This window comes from Oncorhynchus tshawytscha, linkage group LG07, assembly GCF_018296145.1.
Source record: "Oncorhynchus tshawytscha isolate Ot180627B linkage group LG07, Otsh_v2.0, whole genome shotgun sequence".
NCBI classification, from domain to species: domain Eukaryota; kingdom Metazoa; phylum Chordata; class Actinopteri; order Salmoniformes; family Salmonidae; genus Oncorhynchus; species Oncorhynchus tshawytscha.
In genome coordinates, this window is record NC_056435.1 from 69,086,720 (window position 1) to 69,107,857 (window position 21,138).

General features: G+C 44.7%; 1 protein-coding gene across 2 annotated transcripts in view; it reads left to right on the forward strand.

Annotated features, from left to right (window-relative positions):
* Window positions 1-21,138, forward strand: part of dag1 (dystroglycan 1) — a 59,066-nt gene that overhangs the window by 25,128 nt on the left and 12,800 nt on the right. For both annotated transcript variants that reach the window (XM_024428140.2, XM_042324867.1), the window contains exon 2: window positions 17,266-18,020. In XM_024428140.2, the coding sequence (XP_024283908.1) occupies window positions 17,655-18,020 (366 nt within the window). In that variant the 5' untranslated portion in view covers window positions 17,266-17,654. The remainder of the gene's footprint in view (window positions 1-17,265; window positions 18,021-21,138) is intronic.

Sequence of the window (21,138 nt, forward strand, 5' to 3'; positions counted from 1 at the left end):
AATTGTTCAGCAGTCTTATGGCTTGGGGGTCGCTGTTAAGGAGCCTTTTGGACCAAGACTTGGCGCTCCGGTAAAACTTGCCTTGCGGTAGCAGACAACAGTGTATACTGGAGTCTTTGACAATATTTTGTGTCCTCCTCTGACACCGCCTGGTATAGAGGTCCTGGATGTCAGGAAGCTTGGCCTCAGTGATGTACTGGGCCGTATCCACTACCCTCTGTTGCGCCTTATGGTCAGATGCCGAGCAGTTGCCATACCAGGCGGTGACGCAACCGATCAGGATGTTCTCGATGGTGCAGCTGTAGAACATTTTGAGGATCTGGGGACCCATGGCAAATTTTTTCAGTCTCCCGAGGGGGAAAAGGTGTTGTCGTGCCCTCTTCACAACTGTCTTGGTGTGTTTGGACCATGATAGTTTGTTGGTGATGTGGTCACCAAGGAACTTGAAACTCTCGACCAGATCCACTTCAGCCCTGCCGATGTTAATGGGGGGACTGTTCGGCCCTCCTTTTCCTGTAGTCCACGATCAGCTCCTTGTCTTGATCACGTTGAGGTAGAGGTTGTTGTCCTGGCACCACACTGCCAGGTATCTGACCTCCTCCCTATAGGCTGTCTCATCGCTGTTGGTGATCAGGCCTACCACTTTTGGGTCATCAGGAAACTTAATGATGATGTTGGAGTCTTGCTTGGCCATGCAGTTGTGGGTGAACTGGGAGTACAGGAGGGGACTAAGCACGCAGCCCTGTGGGGCCCCAGTGTTGAGGATCAGTGCGGCGGATGTGTTGTTGCCTACTCTTACCACCTGGGGGCGGCCCATCAGGAAGTCCAGGATCCAGTTGCAGAGGGAGGTGTTTAGTCCCTGGGTCATTAGCTTAGTGATGAGCTTTGTGGGCACTATGGTGTTGAACGCTGAGCTGTAGTTAATGAACAGCATTCTCACATAGGTGTTCCTTTGTCCAGGTGGGAAAGGGCATTGTGGAGTTCGATTGAGATTGCATCCTCTGTGGATCTATTGTGGCGGTATGTGAATTGGAGTGGGTCTAGATTTTCCGGCACAGGAACTATGGTGGTCTCTTTGAAACATGTAGGTATTACAGACTCGGTCAGGGAGAGGTTGAAAATGTCAGTGAAGACACTTGCCAGTTGGTCCTTACATGCTTTGAATATACGTCCTGGTAATCCGTCTGGCTCCACGGCTTTTGCTCACATAGACTATGGAGAGCGTGATCACACAGTTATCCGGAACAGCTGGTGCTCTCATGCATGCTGCAGTATTGCTTGCCTCGAAGTGAGCATAAAATGCATTTAGCTCATCTGGTAGAATCGCACCACTGTGCAGCTCGCGGCTGGGTAACCCTTTGTAGTCTGTAATATTTTTCAAACCCTGCCACATCTGAGGAGCGTCAGAGCCGCTTTGCCATGGTTTGCCGGACACTTTGCCATGGTTTGCCGGAGGGCATATTGGGATTTCTTATAAGCGTCCCGATTATTGTCCCCCTCCTTGAAAGCGGCAGCTCTAGACTTTAGCTCGGTGCGGATTTCACCTGTAATCCATGGCTTCTGGTTGGGAAATGCTGTCACTGTGGGGACGACATCTTCGATGAAGCCATTGGCTGAGGTTGTGTTCTCCTCAATGCCATTGGATGAATCGCGGAACATATTCCAGTCTGTGCTAGAAAAATAGTCCTGTGGCGTTGCATCCGCATCATCTGACCACTTCTGTATTGAGATACAGTAACTAGCTGTTCCTAGACACTGTAATACAGCTGATCCAAGATAATGTAACTAGCTGCTCCGAGATACTGTAACTGGCTGATCCTAGACTCTGTAACTAGCTGATCCTAGACTCTGTAGCTAGCTGATCCTAGACTCTAACTAGCTGATCCTAGACACTGTAGCTAGCTGATCATAGAATCTGTAACTAGCTGATCATAGAATCTGTAGCTAGCTTATCCTAGCTTATCCTAGATACTGTAACTATCTGATCCTAGCTAATCCTAGACTCTGTAACTAGCTGATCCTAGACTCTATAACTAGCTGATCCTAGAATCTGTAACTAGCTAATCCTAGATACTGTAACTAGCGGATCCTAGATACTGTGTCTAGCTGATCCTAGATACTCATATCTTACATTGATGAGATCTAGATGACTGTATGTCTGTAGTCATGGCAGCCGTCATATCTCACATTGATGAGATCTAGATGACTGTATGTCCGTATGTCTGTAGTCATGGCAGCCGTCATATGATATGTACTGCAGCCTATTTCAACAAGAATCATTTTAACAATGCGTTTTTCTTCCCATTGCTTGCTTGAATATTACATTGACGATATGTAACATTGAAGGCGTTGAATAAGGCATTTTTCTTTCCATTGTCTTTATAGAATATTCCATTGATGAGATCTAGCCTAGCCTTTTCTAGTGTTGTCTTTGTGTATTATTCAAGGATTGGGTCCTGCTTACACCCTCTGCCCTATTCAAGGTTGTCACGAATTCGCCTAAACTAAGCAGCTCAGTGGATATCCCTAGTGGTCCTAGTCCTGTAATCTTCAGAAACTTGACCGTTGGGCAGCATCATGTTTATTTTAAGCCTTGTTACATGTCTAAATTACACACTAAAAATGAGGGTTCCTCAAGGGTTCTTTGGAAGGGTGATGCTTCTATGTGTAACCGTACTGACCCTAAAGAACCCTTGGAGCCCTTCAATGGTTCTTTGGAAGGGTGATGCTTCTATGTGTAACCGTACTGACCCTAAAGAACCCTTGGAGCCCTTCAATGGTTCTTTGGAAGGGTGATGCTTCTATGTGTAACCGTACTGACCCTAAAGAACCCTTGGAGCCCTTCAATGGTTCTTTGGAAGGGTGATGCTTCTATGTGTAACCGTACTGACCCTAAAGAACCCTTGGAGCCCTTCAATGGTTCTTTGGAAGGGTGATGCTTCTATGTGTAACCGTACTGACCCTAAAGAACCCTTGGAGCCCTTCAATGGTTCTTTGGAAGGGTGATGCTTCTATGTGTAACCGTACTGACCCTAAAGAACCCTTCAATGGTTCTTTGCAGTTAAAAAAAAGGGCTATTTCCTTTGTTAGTGATAATTCAAATGTAGGGGCGGGTGATATACTATTTTGGGCCGTGGTTTTCTCATTCAAGTGGATCTAATCTGTTGTTATTACATGTTATATGTAATCATGGCCAGTGCCAGTGTCTTGTGAAACACTCTTGTATGGCCTTGTGTCAATTGACAACGGTTGTGTCAGTAGTTCTCAATTCTCTCCTGATTCAACATGTTAACAAACACAATATTAAAACCTAGGTAATTGTAACTATATATTATGGCTATTAAAACAGAATAAAAAAAACCCTGTATGGTTCTAAAAAGAACCTTTGAGATTGAGAAACTGTCTTTTATAGAACTATTCTCAATAAAGGTTCTAACCATAATGGAACCCTTTTTTGGTCCTATGTAGAACCTTTTTTAATGGTTCTTTATAGAACCTTAGGAAACGGTTATTTTATAGAACCATGCAGGTTTTCATTTAGAACATTATGATCATGGTTCTTTATACAGTGTATTCTGAAAGTATTCAGACCACTTGACTTTTTCCACATTTTGTTACGTTACAACCTTACTCTAAAATGTATATTTGATAAATGTTTTCCCTAATCATTCTACACACAATACCCCATAATGACGAAGCGAAAACAGGTTTTTAGAAATGTTTGCTAATTTATTAAATATAAAAAATAGAAATACCTTAATTACGTAAGTAATCAGACCCTTTTCTATGATACTCGAAATTGAGCTCAGGTGCATCCTGTTTCCATTGATCAACCTTGAGATGTTTCTACAACTTGATTGGAGTCCACCTGTGGTAAATTCAATTGATTGGACATGATTTGGAAAGGCACACACCTGTCTATATATGGTCCCACAGTTGACAGTGCATGTCAGAGCAAAAAAAAAGCTCAGAGACAGGATTGTGTCGAGGAAGGGTACCAAAACATTTCTGCAGCATTGAAGGTCCCCATGCCCACAGTGATCTCCATCATGATTCAATGGAAGAAATTTGGAACCACCAAGACTTCCTAGAGCTGGCTGCCCGGCCAAACTAAGCAATCGGAGGAGAAGGGCCTTGGTCAGGGAGGTGACCAAGAACCCGATGGTCACTCTGACAGAGCTCCAGAGTTCATCTGTGGAGATGGGAGAACCTTTCAGAAGGAAAACCATCTCTGCAGCACTCCACCAATCAGGCCTTTGTGGTAGAGTGGCAAGATGGAAGCCACTCCTCAGTAAAAGGCACAAGACAGCCCGCTTGGAGTTTGCCAAAAGGCACCTAAAGGCTCTCAGACCACGAGAAACATGATTCTCTAGTCTGATAAAACCAAGATTGAACTCTTTGGCCAGAATGACAAGCATGGTGGTGGCAGCATCATGCTGTGGGGATGTTTTTCAGCGGCACGGACTGGGAGACTAGTCAGGATCAAGGGAAAGATGAACAGAGCAAAGTACAGAGAGATCCTTGATGGAAAACCTGCTCCAGAGCGCTTCATAACCTCAGACAGGACGACACCAAGCACACAGCAAAGACGATGCAGGAGTGGCGTCGGGACAAGTCTCTGAATGTCCTTGAGTGGCCCAGCTGGAACCCGGACTTGAAACCAATTCAACATCTCTGGAGAGCCCTGAAAATAGCAGTGCAGCAACGCTCCCCATTCAACCTGACAGAGCTTGAGAGGATCTGCAGAGAAGAATGGGAGAAACTCCCCAAATACAGTTGTGCCGAGCTCCTAGCATCATAACCAAGAAGACTCGAGGCTGTAATCACTGCCAAAGGTGCTTCAACAAAGTACAAAGGGTCTGAAAACTCATGTAAATGTCATATTTTCGTTTTTTTTTTTAAATCTGTTTTTGCTCTGCTTAACTATGGGTATTGTGTGTAGATTGATGTGGGGGAAAAAAACAAACAATTTAATACATTTTAGAGTAAGGCTGCAACGTAATAAAATGTTGGAAAAAGTCAAGGGGTCCGAATGCTTTCCGAATGCACTCTAGAACCTTCAAAAAACGTCTCCTTATAGGCTAGTACTAAAACGGGTTCCGCTTTGGTTACATGCCAAAGAACGCTTGTTTGGCACTGTATCGAACCATTCGGTTTTTTTTGGTGTGTAGGATGTGTATACATATAGCCTAGCCTGCGCTAGCTGTCAAGGTTAAACACAGTAAAAACCCTAACGTTGCTCTTGATTGCTGTACATATGCATTAGGCTAGCCCTGTGTGCTCCTATTTGATCGAAGTTCGCTAGAATCCCCAACGCTTCTCATGGCTGCTTTTTCATCATCATAACCCCCCCCCACATGTTTAAATTAACATTGGCACACAGCCTGCTGTGTAGGATACTCCTCTTTGTCTAGTTAGATAAGATACAACCCCGCCAGCCCTGCGTGTGTTCTCCTATTTATCTAGTATCTGTACCCCTCTACTGTGCTCCTGGCTCTTCTTCCTGTATCACAACCCAATGTCTTCCTCTCTCTGTGCAGGAGTCAGTCAGTCCTATGCTCTGCTCCTAACTGTGGGTGTCAGTCTGTGTCACAGTATCTTTTCATGTTTAAAGTTTAGATCCACATAGCCTGTGTCCTCCTATTTGTCTAGTGCCACCTTGCCTTTGGCTCCCAGGTCCTACTCTGCTCTTGTGTGTCAGGCTGTGTAACAGTATCTCCACTACGTGCCCAGGAGAGGCCCATCTCAGGGAGAACTAGACATGAAGTATTCTAATTTCTTCTAAATGTAAATATCCACAGCTCCCTTCCCATTCTGAGGGCTTTATTCAGCTAAATGTAAATATCCACAGCTCCCTTCCCATTCTGAGGGCTTTATTCAGCTAAATGTAAATATCCACAGCTCCCTTCCCATTCTGAGGGCTTTATTCAGCTAAATGTAAATATCCACAGCTCCCTTCTCATTCTGAGGGCTTTATTCAGCTAAATGTAAATATCCACAGCTCCCTTCCCATTCTGAGGGCTTTATTCAGCTAAATGTAAATATCCACAGCTCCCTTCCCATTCTGAGGGCTTTATTCAGCTAAATGTAAATATCCACAGCTCCCTTCTCATTCTGAGGGCTTTATTCAGCTAAATGTAAATATCCACAGCTCCCTTCCCATTCTGAGGGCTTTATTCAGCTAAATGTAAATATCCACAGCTCCCTTCCCATTCTGAGGGCTTTATTCAGCTAAATGTAAATATCCACAGCTCCCTTCCCATTCTGAGGGCTTTATTCAGCTAAATGTAAATATCCACAGCTCCCTTCCCATTCTGAGGGCTTTATTCAGCTAAATGTAAATATCCACAGCTCCTTCCCATTCTGAGGGCTTTATTCAGCTAAATGTAAATATCCACAGCTCCCTTTTCATTCTGAGGGCTTTATTCAGCTAAATGTAAATATCCACAGCTCCCTTCCCATTCTGAGGGCTTTATTCAGCTAAATGTAAATATCCACAGCTCCCTTCCCATTCTGAGGGCTTTATTCAGCTAAATGTAAATATCCACAGCTCCCTTCTCATTCTGAGGGCTTTATTCAGCTAAATGTAAATATCCACAGCTCCCTTCCCATTCTGAGGGTTTTAACAATCGTTGCATTGTTTCCTCCTTCCATGCCTTGTTTTGTTCCTTCTATTGTCTTCTCCTGCAGCGTTGCAGTGATATAATTCCAGAGATTTGAAGAGGAGAGTGATCATCGGCAGAGAGAGAGAAACACACGCTACTTCACAACCGCCCCATGAGCCCTATAATTGTGGCAGAGAGAGTAGTGAAAAAGCTGACTGCTGGTTTTAGTCCAGCTTTAATCAAAGCGGACACGTGTTTGGTTGTGTTCTCAGTACTCCAACTCTATTCCCAAGACTGTTTCCCACACTTCATTTTTCTTTGCCTCAAATTAAAACCTAATTTGAGTGTCTTAAAGTGAAAGGCCTGGGTAGACTCTTTCACATCGATGGCCTAAACCACTAATGGAGACTCAACCCGAGGGCCTATGAGAAGTAGAACAAAACGTGAAGTATGACCTCAGCATGTTGGACATTAAAACATTATTTGATTGTTGGAAACCACATTTTTCATTCCTGAGTAGCCTTTTTTTGTTGTTGCCTATATCAACATTCAAAAACCTCATGTATAAGAAATCAAACATGTACTGGCCCTATTAGGACCTATATTAAAAACCAATACATCTACTGGCTCTACTAGGACCTATATTGAAAACCAATACATCTACTGGCCCTACTAGGACCTATATTAAAAACCAATACAGCTACTGGCCCTACTGGGACCTATATTAAAAACCAATACAAGTACTGGCCCTATTAGGACCTATATTAAATACCAATAGATGTACTGGCCCTATTAGGACCTATATTAAAAACCAATACATCTACTGGCCCTATTAGGACCTATATTAAATACCAATAGATGTACTGGCCCTATTAGGACCTGTATTAAATACCAATACATCTACTGGCCCTACTAGGACCTATATTAAATACCAATAGATGTACTGGCCCTATTAGGACCTATATTAAAAACCAATAGATGTACTGGCCCTATTAGGACCTATATTAAAAACCAAAAGAAGTTTGTATATTTTGATCAAATATAGAAAACGTGTTTTCACTGTTTTATTTCCATCTCCAAAGGCTTTTGTTTAGATTTGATAGCCCCCTGTCATATTACATTCGCCCAATAATAAAGTGTTTTAAACAAAGCTCAGAGGGGACCGGTGTGGGTTTACAAAACAGTAACACAACCCCTTCTCTTCTCTAAGACAATCATTGAATACATGTCCACTGATAGTCTTCAGTAACACAAGCTGTCTAAACTTCATTCTATGAATCAAAAGTGTCTTATTTCATCTGGAGGTCAAGATGGCTGTCACATCCTATTTCATCTGGAGGTCAAGATGGCTGTCACATCCTATTTCATCTTGGGGTTAAGATGGCTGTCACATCCTATTTCATCTGGGGGTTAAGATGGCTGTCATCCTATTGAATCTAGAGGTCAAGATGGCTGTCACATCCTATTTCATCTGGAGGTCAAGATGGCTGTCACATCCTATTTCATCTGGAGGTCAAGATGGCTGTCACATCCTATTGAATCTGGAGGTCAAAATGGCTGTCACATCCTATTTCATCTGGAGGTCAAGATGGCTGTCACATCCTATTTCATCTGGAGGTCAAGATGGCTGTCATCCTATTGAATCTAGAGGTCAAGATGGCTGTCACACCCACATCTCAACTATCACCCTTACTTTCATATGGCCTGTCTTCAGGTTTTCAGTCCAGAAGGGATGAGAGGACCAGGCTATTGACACAGGGACCTGTAGTAACATGTTTTCAGTCCAGAAGGGATGAGAGGACTGGGCTATTGACACAGGGACCTGTTGCAACCTCAGGTTATTTACAGGGCAGGTTGTTTAATCTCTTATATCAAAGCAGTAATTGTAGAAGGAGAAAACATATTTTCATTTCCCCTGTTTTCATGTTTTCACTCAGGAGGAATGATGTGACCGGGGTATTGATGCAGGGACCTAGGTATGTACAGGTCAGGTTGAATAAGGGCCTGTTTGTTTACAGACCAGAGCAGGTTGAAGGTTGAATCTCCCATATCAAAGCCATGATTACAAGAAGAAAAATAACACTTTATTGATCCTTACTGAACAGTCTCGGTAACGTCTTCAGCTTTTTAACCCCCCCCAAGACACAAAAACACACCCCCAACAGGTTGGAAACACAGTTTAGTGAGATGAGCAGCAGTTTCCATCAGATTCTGTTGTTGTTACAACAGTTATGTTGTTCCTATAGCCTTGTTCCATCGGTTCTACAGTTCCGCCACCAACTGTGTTAATTTATTGTGTTTGTGTTCCAAGATTCGCTGCCTGGTCCATCCTCTCCTATTTCCTTCTTCATAATTCACAGACTCATTGGAGTGCTGCTAAGAATAGCTTGTTATTAAGTTTCTCGGCATGGAGATACACACCACATTATGGTGCACACATATGGTGGATGGATGCTCTCCTCCTACACCCTCCTACAGTATGCTCTGTAGAACTAGATGGATGCTCTCCTCCTATAGTATGCTCTGTAGAACTAGATGGATGCTCTCCTCCTATAGTATGCTCTGTAGAACTAGATGGATGCTCTCCTCCTACACCCTCCTATAGTATGCTCTGTAGAACTAGAGGGATGCTCTCCTCCTACAGTTTGCTCTGTAGAACTGGAAGGATGCTCTCCTATAGTTTGTTCTGTAGAACTAGATGGATGCTCTCCTCCTATAGTATGCTCTGTAGAACTAGATGGATGCTCTCCTCCTACACCATCCTATAGTATGCTCTGTAGAACTAGAGGGATGCTCTCCTCCTTCAGTTTGCTCTGTAGAACTAGATGGATGCTCTCCTACAGTATTCCCCATAGAACTAGATGGATGCTCTCCTACAGTATTCCCCATAGAACTAGATGGATGCTCTCCTACAGTATTCCCCATAGAACTAGATGGATGCTCTCCTACAGTATTCCCCATAGAACTAGATGGATGCTCTCCTCCTATAGTTTGTTCTGTAGAACTAGAATAATGCTCTCCACCTACAGTATGCTCCATATAACTAGGATGCTGTCCTCCTACAGTATGCTCCGTAGAACTAGAATGATGCTCTCCTACACCCTCTTACAGTATGCTCCGTAGAACTAGAATGATGCTCTCCTACACCCTCCTACAGTATGCTCCATAGAACTAAAATTATGCTCTCCTCCTACAGTATGCTCCATAGAACCAGAAGGATGCTGTCCTCCTACATTATGCTCCGTAGAGCTAGAGTTAGAATTTAGCCTTCCCTGTTTGTTGTATTCTAAAACCATGTCAGTTGTCCTGTGGAGTTAAGTGCTGATTTCCCTGCCACAGATTCAGTTTAGGCCTAGTTCTGTAAAATCTATTTTAGATGGAGACTCTCCATTGAGCATGCTTTTTAGTCCAGGAATAGTCTCAATCGGGATCTGGGAAACTATCCCTACATTTTGGTTAATCTTCCTTGAGGAGATGGTCTGAGTGATTTTGTGGCGTGACGCTTCCCTGGCCCTGTCACCAGTCTGCATAGCCCTCTGTCTTCCACATTCTCTCTCTGTGGTCCTGTTTCAGTCAGCCTCCCTTCCTCTCTGTCTTCCACATTCTCACTCTGTGGTCCTGTTTTAGTCTGCCTCCCTTCCTCCCAGTCCCTACCCTCTGGCTCCTCTCTTCTCTCCTAGTCAGCCTCCCTTCCTCCCAGTCCCTATCCTCTGGCTCCTCGCTTCTCTCCCTAGTCAGCCTCCCTTCCTCCCAGTCCCTATCCTCTGGCTCCTCGCTTCTCTCCTAGTCAGCCTCCCTTCCTCCCAGTCCCTATCCTCTGGCTCCTCGCTTCTCTCCCTAGTCAGCCTCCCTTCCTCCCAGTCCCTATCCTCTGGCTCCTCGCTTCTCTCCCTAGTCAGCCTCCCTTCCTCCCAGTCCCTATCCTCTGGCTCCTCTCTTCTCTCCTAGTCTGCCTCCCTTCCTCCCAGTCCCTATCCTCTGGCTCCTCTCTTCTCTCCCTAGTCAGCGTCCCTTCCTCCCAGTCCCTACCCTCTGGCTCCTCTCTTCTCTCCCTAGTCAGCCTCCCTTCCTCCCAGTCCCTATCCTCTGGCTCCTTGCTTCTCTCCCTAGCCTGCCTGCCTGCCTGACACCATTCATTGTAGAGGTATCAGCTGTGTCTGGGTCTAGTGTTAATATCAGAGGTATCAGCTGTGTCTGTGTCTAGTGTTAATAGCAGAGGTATCAGCTGTGTCTGGTTCTAGTGTTAATAGCAGAGGTATCAGCTGTGTCTGGATTTAGTGGGGGACGTTGAAGGGCAAGTGTGTCGACCGGGCCCTTACAGGACAGGAGGGACCTTTCCCATTGGCTAGTAGAGGAATTCCACCAATGATATGATAGCTGCAGTCAGATATTCTCCAGTCAGACTGTCAGTAAACCTGCTTAGATTAGCATGGTAGCTACATAAACAGACAACCCAGTCAGATATTCTCCAGTCAGACTGTCAGTAAACCTGCTTATATTAGCATGGTAGCTACATAAACAGACAACCCTGGGTAGGTTGGCGGATGGGGTGGCTTGCCAAAATAGGCCTGTGCTGTCATCTCCTTCTCCTCTGGGACTACTCGGGGTCCAGACTACCAGCCTGATTTCCACAGAAACAGCATAGACTATGTAGAGATGTCATGTTAGGTTTAATTATATAGATGGAGTCTGTTGATGTTAGGTTTAGTGATAGAGATGGAGTCTGTTGATGTTAGGTTTAGTGATAGAGATGGAGTCTGTTGATGTTAGGTTTAGTGATAGAGATGGAGTCTGTTGATGTTAGGTTTAGTGATAGAGATGGAGTCTGTTGATGTTAGGTTTAGTGATAGAGATGGAGTCTGTTGATGTTAGGTTTAGTGATAGAGATGGAGTCTGTTGATGTTAGGTTTAGTGATAGAGATGGAGTCTGTTGATGTTAGGTTTAGTGATAGAGATGGAGTCTGTTGACGTCATGTTTCTAATATATTACCTCAGACCTTATGCCCCCCCCCCCAAGACTTCTTACGATTCACAGTAACAGTTTGGTTAGTGTTATGGGAAGTAGGCTGATATTTATCTATGGATTCAGGGTAGAGGATCCAGAATGCAGCTGGGTGGATCTGCACCACATGTGGCGTGGGACGTGGTCTTATCGTCACTAAAACATTTGTCACTATTCAACTTTGGTTTTTAGGATGAAACTGTCCCTTTAAGGGTTCTGTTGTTCACTAGTCTACATTCCGTCTTCGGTCTGCACCACCAACTGAGGACGGCTTGGCTCTGTCCTGTTTTATTGGTTTTACACACAAATTCATCCAAGCAATGAAGATGGGTGTTAATCTAGGATAGAGGAGACGTGGAGTCTGAAGTAGCCTGAGAGAAGGAATTTAGAGCAGGAGTTCCAGTACTTTAATCTCATCAACTCCACTGTGTTTTATTTTGTTTCCTCCTTATCACACTGTTATATAGGCTGGACCAAGGCTGTGTTGATACTGTTATATAGGCTGGACCAAGGCTGTGTTGATACTGTTATATAGGCTGGACCAAGGCTGTGTTGATACTGTTATATAGGCTGGACCAAGGCTGTGTTGATACTGTTATATAGGCTGGACCAAGGCTGTGTTGATACTGTTATATAGGCTGGACCAAGGCTGTGTTGATACTGTTATATAGGCTGGACCAAGGCTGTGTTGATACTGTTATATAGGCTGGACCAAGGCTGTGTTGATACTGTTATATAGGCTGGACCAAGGCTGTGTTGATACTGTTATATAGGCTGAACCAAGGCCCTCTATATGATGATCATGTTGGGGTAACACTGTTGATACTGTTATATAGGCTGGACCAAGGCCCTCTATATGATGATCATGTTGGGGTAACACTGTTGATACTGTTATATAGGCTGAACCAAGGCCCTCTATATGATGATCATGTTGGGGTAACACTGTTGATACTGTTATATAGGCTGAACCAAGGCCCTCTATATGATGATCATGTTGGGGTAACACTGTTGATACTGTTATATAGGCTGGACCAAGGCCCTCTATATGATGATCATGTTGGGGTAACACTGTTGATAACCCTCTAGGATCTCTGTATGGAGCGGAAACCTAAACATAGGAGGGCAGAAAGATTAGCCCTGATGAACACATTTAAATAAACAAACTTAACTGAAGCAGGAAGCCCTTTCAATCACGGGTCATAGACATGATGACCAATGCATTACAGTCCAGACCCACTAAATGCCCCTGCACAGGCCAATATAACTAACCGTTTCCAGCTCAGATTCAGGCCTTTGGCTGAACCTGTATAGTGTACTACACTACTTAACCAGGCCTTATATGGCTCAGGAAGTGTACCATAATGTAACCTTTATTTAACTAGGCAAGTCAGTTGAGAATAAAAATCTTATTTACAATGACAGTTTACCGGGGATTAACTGCCTTGTTCAGGGGCAGAATGACAGATTTTTTTTTTTTACCTTGTCAGCTCAGGGATTTGATCCAGCAACCTTTCGGTTACTGGCCCAACACTCTACCCACTAGGCTACCTGCCGTCCAAAGGGAATAAGGTTACCATTTCAGATGCATTCGTTGAAACATTTTGAACGTTTTGGGGGAGGAGGGTGATCATCGATGCCTCTCTGACGACCTGACTGGGTCTTTTTTTAGCCGATCTTAGATGACACGGTCTCAGGGGTGTCTCGGTGACGGGTCGGCTGATCAAGAGATGTGATGACGGACCGTTTACCCTCTGAATAGCCCTCCTCACTTCTCCGAGTGCTGAAAGGAACTCTTTATCTATCGGCCAGTCTACCGGAGAGGGAGAACCGTTCGGGTCTGCGTCCCAAATGGCTCACTATACAGTGCACTACTTCTAACCAGAGCCCTTACTTCCCTATCAGGCCCCTTGTCAAAAGTAGTGCACTATATCGGGAGAAGAGTGTGATTTGGGATGCGAATTTGAAGTCCCTGTTCCATCAGGCTGAATACTGGATGGACGTTCTGAATGAGGAGAAAGGGTTTGTACCTTCACGACCACAGACCTTCATGCTTGTCAATCAACAATGACAGGTGATCAGGGTCAGCCAGGGGATTCTAAATGCTGTATAGTTCCATCTTCGAGGCATAGAGTTTTCACTGCAGTTATCGTGTATTTTTCAGCGACAGAAGAGGCTACTTCTTTTCGGGTTGTTCTCTTTAATAATAGGTATTATTATTCAGTAGTAGTATTTGTCACTTTCTGCCTAAAATAACGTAGTTTTTTTTTTTGCTGGTATTTTCTTGAGGTCTTCACTGTTTTTGACCTGATGTGAAATGTAATATTTACAGTCCTTGATTAGCTTAGAAACCGTGGCTACATGCAGTAAACTGGTAAACAGTGCTGATGAAACAACATGGTAATCTAGTGTTGTTTAGACAGGACTCCAGTTATGTTTAACCTGAATCACTTTCTCCTCTCCTCTGGGGAGTGATCAAGCCCCTAGAGCATCTGTCCCTCTCTCTAACCTCTCCTTTCTCCTCTCCTCTGAGGAGTGATCAAGCCCCTAGAGCATCTGTCCCTCTCTCTAACCTCTCCTTTCTCCTCTCCTCTGGGGAGTGATCAACCCCCTAGAGCATCTGTCCCTCTCTCTAACCTCTCCTTTCTCCTCTCCTCTGGGGAGTGATCAAGCCCCTAGAGCATCTGTCCCTCTCTCTAACCTCTCCTTTCTCCTCCTCTGGGGAGTGATCAACCCCCTAGAGCATCTGTCCCTCTCTCTAACCTCTCTCCTTTCTCCTCTCCTATTGTTCCCTCTATCTCCTCTCCACCTTTTTCTCCTTTCCTTCCCCACCCCTCTCTGCCTCTCCATCCTTCTCCACCCCTCTCTCTTCCTCCCTCCCACCCACCCCCTTTTCCCCCCCCCCCCCTCTCCCTCCCTTTCTACCCCTCTCCCACCCCCTTTCCCTTCCTCTTTGTCAAATGTCTGCCCTGCTAGAGTTTCCCCGGTCAACAGTAAGTGCTGTTATTGTGAAGTGGAAACTTCTAGGAGCAACAACGGCTCAGCCACGAAGTGGTAGGCCACACAAGCTCACAGAACGGGACCGCCAAGTGCTGAAGCGCGTGAAAATCGTCCGTAACACTCACTTCTGAGTTCCAAACTGCCTCTGGAAGCAAAGTCAGCACCAGAACTGTTCGTCGAGAGTTTCATGAAATGGGTTTTCATGGCCGATCATCTGCACACAAGCCTAAGATCATCATGCTTACAGTGGAAACGTGTTCTCTTGAGTGATCAATCACGCTTCACCATCTGGCAGTCCGACGGACAAATCTGGGTTTGGTGGATGCCATGAGAACGCCACCTGCCCCAATGCATAGTGCCAACTGTAAATTTTGGTGGAGGAGGAATAATGGTCTGTGGCTGTTTTTCATGGTTGGGACTAGGCCCTTTAGTTTCAGTGAAGGGAAATCTTAATGCTACAGCATACAGTGATATTCTAGGGTTCCAACTTTGTGGCAACAGTTTTGGGAAGGCCCTTTCCTGTTTCAACCTGACAATGCACAAAGCGAGGTCCATACAGAAATGGCTTGTCGAGATCAGTGTGGAAGAACTTGACTGGCCTGCACAGAGCCCTGACCTCAACCCCATCTAACACCTTTGGGATTAATTGGAATGCCGACTGTGACCCAGGCCTAAGCTGCCCAACATTAGTGCGCGACCTCACTAATGCTCTTGAGGCTGAATGGAACCAAGTCCCTGCAGCAATGTTCCAACATCTAGTGGAAAGTCTTCCCAGAAGAGGTGAGGCTTTTATAGCAGCAAAGAGGGGAACAAATCCACATTTCCATGATTTTGTAATGAGATTTTATACGAGCACGTGTCGACATACTCTTGGTCTTGTAATCAATTATCATAAATATGGGTTGTATTTACAATGGTGTTTGTCCTTCACTGGTTTCCCTTTTCTTGTGGCAACAGGTCACAACTCTTGCTGCTGTGACGGCACACTGTGGAATTTCACCCAGTAGATATGGGATGCTGCGTTATTTCGCCTAACAGCTATGGGACTTGATCAATGTTTGATTTGTTTTCAAATTCTCTGTGGGAAATATGTGTCTCTAATATGGTCATACATTTGGCAGGAGGTTAGGAAGTGCAGCTCAGTTTCCACCTCATTTTATGGGCAGTGAGCACATAGCCGGTCTTCTCTTGAGAGCCAGGTCTGCCTTCGGCGGCCTTTCTCAACAGCAAGGCTATGCTCACTGAGTCTGTATATAGTCAAAGCTTTCCTTAAGTTTGGGTCAGTCACAGTGGTCAGGTATTCTGCCACTGTGTACTCTCTGTTTAGGGCCAAACAGTTAGCATTCTAGTTTGCTCTGTTTTTTTGTTAATTCTTTCCGATGTGTCAAGTAATTATGTTTTTGTTTTCACATGATTTGGTTGGGTCTAATTGTGTTGCTGTCCTGGAGCTCTGTGGGGTGTGTTTGTGAACAGAGCCCCAGGACCAGCTTGCTTAGGGGACTCTTCTCCAGGTCTCTCTCTCTCTCTCTCTCTCTCTCTCTCTCTCTCTCTCTCTCTCTCTCTCTCTAGGGAAATCAGTAACTGTTTTATATACAGATGTGGAGCTGCCCCCCCCTACACAGACGCACACACCCTCTAGCCTTCTTTTACACAGCCTCTCCTCATCAGTGTAGCTCTTTCTCTCTATCTCTCTTCTGCCCTGAAAAGACCTGTATGAATAACAACCGTGAGTTCAGCTTACCAGCCAGGCCCCAGACAATGGAGGATGAGTGCATTCATCTCAGCACTCCCAGGAAAGGCTCCAGTTCAGCTGAGCTAGTATTGTGGCCTGACCCCGTCTCACTAGTCGGTCGGAGGGAGGCAGGGGCCCGGGACTTGCTGCCTTTGGAGTGGCTGCTCCCTGCAGAGTGGATGATAGGCCTGTTCTGGCAGTTATGGTTTGGGGAATTCAAAGAGAGAAAGGGGGAGAGAGAGAGAGATGGTGAGGAAAAAGAGTGCTAGATAGATAGATAGATAGATAGATAGATAGATAGATAGATAGATAGATAGATAGATAGATAGATAGATAGATAGATAGATAGATAGATAGATAGATAGATAGATAGATAGATAGATAGATAGATAGATAGATAGATAGATAGATAGATAGATAGATAGATAGATAGATAGATAGATAGATAGATAGATAGATAGATAGATAGATAGATAGATAGATAGATAGATAGATAGGGGGAGAGAGAGCGGGGGAGAGCGAGACCGAGATCGGGGAGAGAGAGAGACAGAGTTAAATGCTTTTTTGTGTCCTCCTCCCCTCTTCTCCTCCTCTCCTCCTCTTCTCCTCCCCTTATCCCCTCTTCTCCTCCCCTTCTCCCCTCTTCTCCCCTCTTCCTTGAGTTGAAAGTCGTTTCTTTCCGTTTGAATGTCAATATGATTATGTTGTTATACACCTGTGAACTGACGATACAGAATCTTGCACATCGTTGCCTGGAATGTTATTGACATTGAGATTTGTGTAGACTAAAGAGAGTTAACCTAACTTGAGAGAGAGAATTACGACGGTTTTAAGTTGACGATTGTAAATATTAAACGGTCTAGCAGTTTTAAGAATGCTGGTATTTAAAGCCATGTCCTAAGGAATCCCTGTTTCTTCTCTTTCTACAGGTCTCAAAGGCTGACTTGACAATGGGATCTACAAACCACTGAAGTGGCTCTGACAAAAGAACAGGGGAAACAGGAGGAAAGAAAAGGAGAAAAACACTAAACAAAAGGAGAGGGGACTCAGAGAGAGAGAGAGAGAGAGAGAGAGAGAGAGCCCTTATTGAAAAGAAAAGGAGAAAAACACTAAACAAAAGGAGAGGGGACTCAGAGAGAGAGAGAGAGAGAGAGAGAGAGAGAGAGAGAGAGAGAGAGAGCCCTTATTGAAAAGAAAAGCGGAGGTCGGCTCGGGGAGGATCAGCTTTGTCCATCGGTGTGGGGTTGGGGGTGCATGCTTGTCCTCTCCAGTGGGCTTCCTCCTTTGTGAGAGAGAGAGAGTTAACAAAAGACAAAGAATGTGCAATAAACAGAGAGGAGAATGTCGACCGGCGGAGGAGGCTGGAGCAGGGATGCCTGGTCTGGGGAGGAGAACCAGTGTGGTACTACTACTGGCTCTCCTGGTAGCCATGGTCCAGGGACAGGTGGAGGTAATGGGGGACATGCTGCAGGATGGACCCGGGAAGCTGGAGGCCTCCATGCACTCCTCCATACTGTCAGACTTCCAGGAGGTGGAGGCCTTGGAGCCGGTGGCAGCTACAGTCTATCAGGCTGAAGTAGGAGCAGCAGGGGGGGAGTCAGGAATCCCCGACTCGTCTGCTGTGGTTGGACGGGTGTTTCAAATGAAGGTCCCGTTGAAGACGGACCACACCAGCAACACTAAGGTGTGTGAGTGTGTGTGTGTGTGTGTGTGTGTGGTGTGGGAGGGGCCTGTTCAATTCTAAAATGTAATTCTATGTCATTTTTACCCGTTTTAAACAGGTGAGAAAAATTCCTGTAGTAAGGACATAGCTTGTAGGCCCTAACTAGGTAACTATTTATCTGTCCATGTCCTTCCACGAGGGCCACAGACACTGGTCCCAGGGTGGCCACCCCACAGACACTGGTCCCAGGGTGGCCACCCCACAGAAACTGGTCCAAACCGGTCAGGGGTTGATTGTGAAACATGCCAACTGTTTGAAATGCATGAACCCAGCACTTATTCCAGCATTGTGTTGCCTAGTCCCATGATGGCTATCTGAGTCTCCCAGGCTGTGGGTGTAGTCCTATGTCCACAGGATCCTTTCTGCCCTGTCAAACGCATGTTAAAGGTCCCTAGTACCAAACACCAAACCTTGAGCCTTTTGTGCATATGGGAAAATCCACCCTGACAGCCGGGCTAAAAGAATGCTAACACCAAGCACTTTTAGAAGAGAAGAGACACACACAGGGCGGGGTACAGCCGTTCATTTCCTCCACAATATTTATGCTAGAAAGTGATTATGTCTCACATCAAGTAGATGTCAGATCTAGGTTATGGTTGGTCTAATGGTAGTCGAATGCTGTAGAGTAAAGCCAACGTCAAGCAGATGTCAGATCTAGGTTATGGTTGGTCTAATGGTAGTCTAATGCTGTAGAGTAAAGCCAACGTCAAGCAGATGTCAGATCTAGGTTATGGTTGGTCTAATGGTAGTCGAATGCTGTAGAGTAAAGCCAACGTCAAGCAGATGTCAGATCTAGGTTATGGTTGGTCTAATGGTAGTCGAATGCTGTAGAGTAAAGCCAACGTCAAGCAGATGTCAGATCTAGGTTATGGTTGGTCTAATGGTAGTCTAATGCTGTAGAGTAAAGCCAACGTCAAGCAGATGTCAGATCTAGGTTATGGTTGGTCTAATGGTAGTCTAATGCTGTAGAGTAAAGCCAACGTCAAGCAGATGTCAGATCTAGGTTATGGTTGGTCTAATGGTAGTCTAATGCTGTAGAGTAAAGCCAACGTCAAGCAGATGTCAGATCTAGGTTGTGGTTGGGCTAATGTTAGTCTAATGCTGTAGAGTAAAGCCAACGTCAAGCAGATGTCAGATCTAGGTTATGGTTGGTCTAATGGTAGTCTAATGCTGTAGAGTAAAGCCAACGTCAAGCAGATGTCAGATCTAGGTTGTGGTTGGTCTAATGTTAGTCTAATGCTGTAGAGTAAAGCCAACGTCAAGCAGATGTCAGATCTAGGTTATGGTTGGTCTAATGGTAGTCTAATGCTGTAGAGTAAAGCCAACGTCAAGCAGATGTCAGATCTAGGTTATGGTTGGTCTAATGGTAGTCTAATGCTGTAGAGTAAAGCCAACGTCAAGCAGATGTCAGATCTAGGTTGTGGTTGGGCTAATGGTAGTCTAATTCTTTTTAGGGTGTCAAATCACAGATCCATGATAGAGTGTGTGTGTGTACACATTCTTGTTTGCGTGCGTGTGATAAACACAAGTATTTGATTTAAACATGTCTTATCTACACTGAATATACAAAACATTAAGAACACCTGCTCTTTCCATTCCATTGCAAGGAATAGAAATCAATTGAACTGTTGTGAGGTTCTTGTTGTTTTCAGCCCCACTACAATACTAGATACAAACTGTTTCTGAATATCCTTTTCAACTACTCGGAAAGATAGAGAGAAAGAAACATGTTCAGTCTGCTTGAATGTCCTGGAAAGTGGATCTGTTACAGTGAAATCAGCCTGTCTCTGATAAATGGAGAAAGATATCCCTGTTGTCTATACTTCCCCGGTGGTGCTCTACTCCCCTCCTCTCCAACGATGACAACCAGGCAGCAGGACTCTATTTGTCTCTTTTCCTCTCTGTTTCCTTGAAACCCCTCTATTCGGACACACAAAGACTCACATTGAAACCTAATTAGGCTTGGCAGTGTGGCAGCAGAAACTTATATTAGTAGGATGGATGAAGGACCCAAGATAAAAATGGAAAATGTGAGTTCTCTCAGTTCTCTGGTCAGATGTAGCCAAATCATTCCATCCAGAGTGGCTCGTACCAGTCAGAGTCCCTCCCTCCGTCCGTCCTTCCATCCATTCTCATTTGTTAGGTTTTGATTCCCCTCTGCATAGAAACTAAGCTGGGTACCTAACACTGGTGTCATGAAGTTCAAGCCAGTCTTGGTGAGACTCTTTAGGGTACAGTCTCAAGCTACTAATTTCTTTCCAGCTTTCAAATCGGAACATTCTTATCTTCTCCTCTACCCTGCAACTCTTACACTGGTCCTTAGTGCACTACTTTCTACTCTATTAGTGTACAAAGAAGGTAGTGCACTATGTTTCCTGTCAATATACCTGGTAAAATAATGGTTAATAAACAACTCTAAGCGGGGAGGGGCGTATAAAATCTCAGATTTTTCCCCAGATTCTGTTTTATATTTTCCCAAATAGTTTTCTCAGTTTTATTTTTTTACCAAGTTTTCGATTTGGTTTTATTTGTCAATTCTCAAAATTACAATTGTTCATAGACAAATAATAGGATGTTCTGAGTCCATGTCAATGGTTAAATCACATTTGAAGACCTTATTTTTAGGTCTGGAAGAAAACAAACAAATTGGGCATCTGGCCCTTTTAATTTGTCATCTGGCCCTTTTAATTTGGCATCTGGCCCTTTTAATTTGGCATCTGGCCCTTTTAATTTGGCATCTGGCCCTTTTAATTGGGCATCTGGCCCTTTGTAGTTGGACGTCTGGCCCTTTTAATTGGGCGTCTGGCCCTTTTTAGTTGGGTGTCTGGCCCTTTTAATTGGGCATCTGGCCCTTTTTAATTGGGCATCTGGACTTTTTATTTGGGCATCTGGCCCTTTTTAATTGGTCCATCTGGCCCTTTAATTGGGCATCTGGCCCTTTAATTGTTCATCTGGCCCTTTAATTGGGCATCTGGCCCTTTTAATTGGGCATCTGGCCCTTTTTAATTGGGCATCTGGCCCTTTAATTGGGCATCTGGCCCTTTAATTGGGCATCTGGCCCTTTTTAATTGGGCATCTG